The 6,858-nt window shown below is 26.2% G+C and overlaps 3 protein-coding genes across 3 annotated transcripts; 1 reads left to right on the top strand and 2 right to left on the bottom strand.

The window, feature by feature from the left end:
• Positions 1-193: 193 nt before the first annotated feature.
• On the bottom strand, positions 194-1,140 carry ENU1_043520 (hypothetical protein; the record flags this gene model as incomplete). The annotated part of the gene is made up of 3 exons (XM_008857619.1): positions 194-772; positions 858-909; positions 968-1,140. 3 exons carry the CDS (start codon positions 1,138-1,140, stop codon positions 194-196), a joined length of 804 nt encoding a protein of 267 aa, XP_008855841.1.
• A 224-nt stretch (positions 1,141-1,364) lies between these two features.
• On the top strand, positions 1,365-3,104 carry ENU1_043530 (hypothetical protein; the record flags this gene model as incomplete). The annotated part of the gene is made up of 1 exon (XM_008857620.1): positions 1,365-3,104. One exon carries the CDS (start codon positions 1,365-1,367, stop codon positions 3,102-3,104), a length of 1,740 nt encoding a protein of 579 aa, XP_008855842.1.
• A 73-nt stretch (positions 3,105-3,177) lies between these two features.
• On the bottom strand, positions 3,178-6,525 carry ENU1_043540 (phosphatidylinositol 3-kinase, putative; the record flags this gene model as incomplete). The annotated part of the gene is made up of 1 exon (XM_008857621.1): positions 3,178-6,525. The coding sequence occupies one exon, from the start codon at positions 6,523-6,525 to the stop codon at positions 3,178-3,180; it is 3,348 nt and encodes a 1,115-aa protein (XP_008855843.1).
• Positions 6,526-6,858: the final 333 nt, after the last annotated feature.

A 6,858-nucleotide genomic window follows, 5' to 3' on the forward strand; every position in this document is an offset into this window, starting at 1 on the left:
AATGCAAGACAAAATTGGTAGAGATCATCTTTTGACTAAAGAAGATGCTATTAATTGGTTCAAAGAAACTTATGAAGGAATCGTTCTTAATAAGTAATTGAATTGCCGGATATTCGGAACTGTTTAGGAATTTAACTTGTTTCTATTGTTTTAATAAATAATATAACAAAATAAATAATAAAATGATATTACATCAATTTATGAATTGATTAATGTTATGACTATGAACATTCCATACTTGTTGTAAAGAAGTAAGAATTGAAAGTAAATGTTTTAAATGTTCACTTTCTAAATGAATTTCTTTTTCATTTCTTATCCAATAATATTTTGATTCAAGTAAATAAGCTTTTAATACTTTATTTTTATGAGTAATTTCTGTATTTTCTAATACTAAACCATCTACTAATGCTTCTGATGGATGTTCAGAATCTACTGAGTCAAGGAGAAAAAGACGGAGAATAATTTCTGCTTGTTGTATATATATTTCTGCTGTCATATGAGGATGAGGAAATTGAAAAAAAGTATGAGTTGGAGTATCAGGAAAGAGTAATGAAGGAGGATGAAGGAGTGACTGGATAGCCGACTCAATTGATGTGCAAATATTATCACAACTGTTTTTTATTACATCAAAATTCATAGTTTCAAGTCTTTTTAAATTAGACTCAATAGTTCCAATATATTGAAGAATTTCATATAATTGTCGAAGAGGACAATCTACAACATTGAAATTTTCTTGATTTGAAGTCCACTCTTTACAATCAACTGTTATTCTCTACAGAAAAATAAGTTAAAAGAATAATAAAAAATATAAAAACAGGTTATGGTTTTAAAAAGATTTAAAATGGCAAATAACAAACTGATCCTGCACATTCAGTCCCATTTAAAACAATACTCCCTTGAAAACCTTCTCTTTTAAAGAGATTAATTTTCTACAATAACTTATTAATAATGTGACATAAAAACAAACGGAAAGATAAATGTCATATACTCTTGGTGATTTGATTCTTTTTCTGGATTAATAATTTTTGTAATTTCATTACATAAACAGAGAGATTTCTTAATATCACTCTGAAAATATTTGACATACCACGTTAATTCTTCGACATCAAAAAGAGGAAGTGTTGAGAGAGAAGGTTCCATTAAAAACACTATATTTGTTAGTTTTCTTCAACGGTATAAAATCTGGAGATTTTTCTTTGTTTTTATTTGGTTAGAGATTTATATGTTTAGATTTTTAATTAGATTATTTGTTGTTATTAAAAACATAAAAAATAATGTTTTATTTGAATCTTAGTAAAAAATATTGGATATTACAGAAAAAGAATAAGAAAGGGTTTAAAAAAAAATTAATAAAAAATAAAAGAATGAAAGGCATAATATTAACCACATTATTAATAATTTATAGTAATGGGTTGACATGTGTAGCAAACAGTGATGGAACAGTAGTGGGTTGTGATTGTAAAGGAGATTGTGTCATTGACTATAGTGATGTTACAAATGATATAATTTATGTAACAATGAATGCTGCTGAATATTATTTAAAAGATAATGCTGAAATTAATGCACAGAATGAAATCATTGTTAAACGTATTAATGCAGTAAACTTGACACTTTCTGGTTCTACAATAAAAATTAATGATCTTAGAGCAAAAAACATATGGTTTAATACACATGTTATTATTGATAATTTATATGCATTAGGAAGTAATATTGGAGCAGAGTATAAAGTTAATATTTATCAACCAAATGAAGTTCATGTTAATATGCCAATTACTGTAAATAAAATAGTTTCTTCAACTTCAACATTATTTATTATGAATGATATTCTTACAATGAAGAATATACGTCCACAAACATTTGTTGGAATTTCAATGTTCAATGTGTTACCTGCTTTTTCTTTTTCTGGAGAGAAAGTTAAAGTGGTAATGACATTTAATATAACAAATTCATTATTACGTCGTTTACCTGGAGGTACATGTAAAAGTATTTGTAATCAATGTAATGCAGTTTTTCAAAGAGGATTAACTCAATTTAATTTAATTATGACAAATGAAACAAGTATTTGTAATGTAGTTGATAAGGGGTGTCAATACAATACATTAACACAACAATTTGAAGACCTTAACCAAACAATTCTTGGAACAAGTGTATCAATGAAATGTGATATTGAGCCATATATTCGTCCAGTTGTATTTGTTAATAAAACAACTATTAATAATAATAAAGGTATAAATGGTTCATTTGTTGCTGTTGCACCAACTCATTTTAAAGGGACATTTTACTTAAAAAATTTAGCAACAACATCTGATGTTATTATTGATGATCCAGTGACCATAGAAAATGTGGTTGTAACAAATGGGTCACTAGTTGTTGGGGAATTAATAGCAGATCAAATCATAGGTACAAATATTACTATTACTAAAAAATTAAAAACAAATACATTAGTAGCAACTCAACTTCTTATTAAAAAGAATTCTTTTATTGAAATACCTGATGGAATGGTTCAACTTACTGGAACAACAGAAATTGAAGAAAATGTTATAATTAATTTTACACAACCTAAATTAATAAGTGCTTCAGGTGCTGTTTCAATTGTTCAAGCACCAGTAATTATGTTAGATGGTAATTTAACAATTCATCATCCAAATATTCCAATGATTATTGGAAGTCAGCAAGTTATTTTTGGACAAAACTTAAATTTATCAGTCATTTATCATGATGAAGGGTTTTATAATAATTGTATATCTGATGGACTATTCTTATTTAAAGGAATTCAAGTACCATATGTCTCAGGGGGACAATATCTTTTTAGTGTTAATGTTTTTTACCCACCATTGAATAAATCAAAAGTTGTATCACTAATTCCAAATGTTGAAATGTGTCATAAAAAAGGAGGAGATTATATTGCTCTTATGAGAAGTTATTTTACTGGGTATGATCAAAGAAATTATTGTCAAGCAATTCAAGTAGTATTAAGAGAAGAGAATCGGTGGTTTATTCCAATAGCAATAGTAGGAGTTATTTTAATAGTATCAATAGTATTATTTATATTCTTTATTATGAAATATAGAGTATATAAAAAGAATGAAGTGATATTAGCTTAAGATATAAGTTATTGATTTGTTTCTTTTCTTTAAATATAAAGAAGAATTTGGTTACAAAACAATATGTGAACTACTAATGTACCATTGAATGCATAAAGAAATTAAGTCTTGTTCTAAAGGTTCCTAAACTTTGAGAAATTAATGTTCTAAATTCTTGTTCTGCTTGATCATCTGTTTTATCTAACATAAATGCATCTTTTAAATATTGAACATCTTCAACGTGTTTTAGTTGTGGAACCCCACTACATAACATCATCATAAATGAATAAATAAATGTTTTTGCATTATTTCTAAGGATCATAAATCCTTTAGTACAAATATTTTCAAAAAATGAGTAATTGTCAGTGTCAGTATTTCCCATTGTAATAACAAACATAAAATCATTAGTTAATACAAATGGAGCAGACTCTTTATTGTAAAATCCTAATTTAATAATATTTCCTAAGAAATGTCCAAAATCAATATGAAATAAATGACCATCTTTAGATACCATAATATTATCATTATGTCTATCTCCTACTCCAATAACATATGTAGCAACACAATACCCTGCACATGAATATGTAAAATTTTCAATTGCATTTTTTAAATCTTTTTCTTCTAAATTTTTACTTTTTATCCATTCATAAATACATGCATCATCAAATACTCCAGTAATTCCTCTTCCTTTTGTTTGAATACTATTAACAGTTTCACAATTTGGTACAAATTGAATAATTCCTGATGTTGTTGAAGTTGCAAGAACATTATAAATAGTCATTCTAAAATCAATTCCATTCTTTTTCCATAAGTCATCCATTAATTTAAACATTTGTAGAGTTAACATGTCTTGCATTAAATTATCTCCAACTTTAAAAATAAATCGTGTTTCTTGTTGTGAAAAAATTGGTGATGATTGAAAACATAATAAGATAGGATGTGCATTACTATCAAATACTTTACATTTATTAACAACAACACAACTAACAGTTTCTCTTGAAGTAAATGGTAATGTTAATCTACTTCCTTGTAATGCATTATTTACAACTGTAAGCATATTTGGTAAATTAGTTTTAATTTCATCATCTTTCCAATGTTTAGCATTAACAGCTGTTTCTTCAATAATTTTAATAAAATTTTCTTGTGTTTTTAACTCTTTTAATTGAGTACCACACATTGAATTATATACTTCTAGTAATATTTTAGACCGTAAACTAATTTTTGTCTTTTCATTCTCACCAACCAATAACCAATAAAATAATTGTCCCATATCTCCTCTATTCTTCAACGCTCGTTTTAATAAAAATAATGCTAAAGATGAACATGTATATGACTCAAATTTTAAAACTTGAATAAATTGTGGTAAATATCCAAGAATCACTTGATCTTTAGTTTCTTCTAATAAACGAACAGCATAGTCCCTTGCTGGTGTAAATGAATTACGTACATCTAATAATCCAATTACTTGAATAGGACTAATTCCAGGCCATATTTTAATCAAATCAGCCATTTCTTCTCGTGCTTTATAATCTGTCCAAGGAACTGCTCTTAATAATAAATCTATAGAATCAGGAAATTGTATGAGAATATTAAATCTATTTTGCCATATTTCATTTTTTTGTTCATTGGTTAATGGTTGAAATGGATCATTATGTAAAGCTAATTGTTGAACATCATTAGAAATTTTGAGTAAATTTTTTGGTACTTGAGGATATTTAGCTTCATATGGCTGATAAAATATCTTTATAACAGGATCAGGAAATTTAATTGAAATAATTGGAGCTGTAGGAGAAGGGTTTTGTAAAGGACTTGAGACAGCATCAGATTCTTCATCAGGCCAAAGCCTTAAATTGACATATCCAGATAACAAAAAATTTTGAAAATCAAACAATGGAGTATTTACAAATCCTATGACTACTTTTTTTCCTTTTCTAATTGCATATAAAGTAATTCCAAGACGTGTTTCTAAAGGTAACATAGAATAAGAGAAGTCAGTTATAATTTTACAATCAAAAATAGTATTAATTACATCAGAAGTAAAATATTCTTTATTACATAATTTATCTGTTCCCATATATAAACAACAACTTACTTTTAATATAATTTTATATTTTTCAAATGAACGAGTTTCAAAATAATTTTTAATACAACTGGTTATTTCATTTTCATCAAAGAATTTCTTAAATACAATTTCAGGATCAAAATTTAATAATTCATATATTGTAAATGATAATATTTCATTACTAAAATTACTTGCTTTACACTTCTTTTTCTCTTTTAATAAAAGATTTTGATGTTTTAATTGAATTTGATTAATTTCTTCATTAAATTGATTTTGGTCAATTAGTTCGATGTTTATTATTTTCTCTCTTCTACTAATATCATTTATAATAGAATATTGTCTCATCTCTTTTTGTTCTTGAAAATAAAGTCTAGTTCCTGCAATAACTAATTTATAATTCGAAATTTTTACTGGTATTCTTGTTGATACTTTTGTACTAATTCCTTTTTCAATCATTTTTTTAACTTCTACCCATTTTAAATTTGTCATACACTTAAATGATATTTTATATTGTGAAAATGAAGTGTTAATAGTAAGTAAAACTGGTTGCATTAATCCCCCACAACTAATTTCTGCTTCAATATAATTATATGGTAGTACTTCTCCATTCATTTGATACAATGCAAGTTCTGATATTTGAAGAAAATTTCGTATTTCAACTGTATCTTCAACATTCATCATATCTTTAGACATTAATATTGGTTTAGTATTTTGGTTAATACAAAGACATTCCCGTTCAACAATATCATTATTACTTCCATGAACTCCACTTTTACCAAATCCAGATATTCCATTAGTTAATAATGAAATAGCTTTTTTTTCTTGGTCACTTAAAACTGATACCTTTCGTTTTGCTAAATGAGATTCTTCATATGACATTTCTGATGTTTGAATATCTTCTGAAGAACTAATGGGTTTAAGTGTTTTAGCTGTTTTATATGTTTTTATAGGTTTCTTTCTTTTTTCATCTATCCCTAAGATTGTACGTTGTTTTGCCAACATAAAATCTAATTGGTTTGGAAAGTCATTAGGTTGTTGAACTGAGAGAATTCTAAAATTTATCTCACTATTTAATGCTTGTTGGTCACTTGTCTTTTTAGCTACTTCAATTGACTGTTGAGAATAATTACGAGGAAGGCTTGGTAAAGGACGTCTAGTTGATGAACTGACTTTGGTTTCAGACTGAACAACTGTCTTTTTTTCTAGAACCGCAGCTGAACTTGAATGAAAAAATTTACTTTCAGTTTTACTAACTAAAGGAAAAGCTTTCTTTTGTCGATTTGGGTTATTAAAATTGGATAATTGAATAGTATTTGATCTTGGTTTAGCTTTTACAGGAAGGGAATTGGAGGATATTGGAGGTAACCAATAACTATCCATAGTTTCTGTAATTATCTAAATAACAAAAAAAAAAACTAAAAAACAAATGCTTATTTGTTAGATTCATATCGTCTTAAAGGTTTCAATTTTTAGTAAATTATTTAAAATTTAATAATAATAAATGAATGATAGGGGTGTGTTTCTTTTTTTGTTGAAATTTCTTAATGATTAATGTCGCAAAACAGACAATCAAAAATGAGAATAGTACCTTATTTTTAGAGTATTTAATAGTTTTATTATAATATTATATTGAATTATGAATGAAAAATGTGTTTTTAATGAAGTATTAATGAAAAAGAAAAAGATAATATAATGAAATAGTTTAAATATTAA

Source organism: Entamoeba nuttalli (genome assembly GCF_000257125.1).
Source record: "Entamoeba nuttalli P19 unplaced genomic scaffold asmbl_2828, whole genome shotgun sequence".
Classification (NCBI taxonomy): Eukaryota; Evosea; order Mastigamoebida; family Endamoebidae; genus Entamoeba; species Entamoeba nuttalli.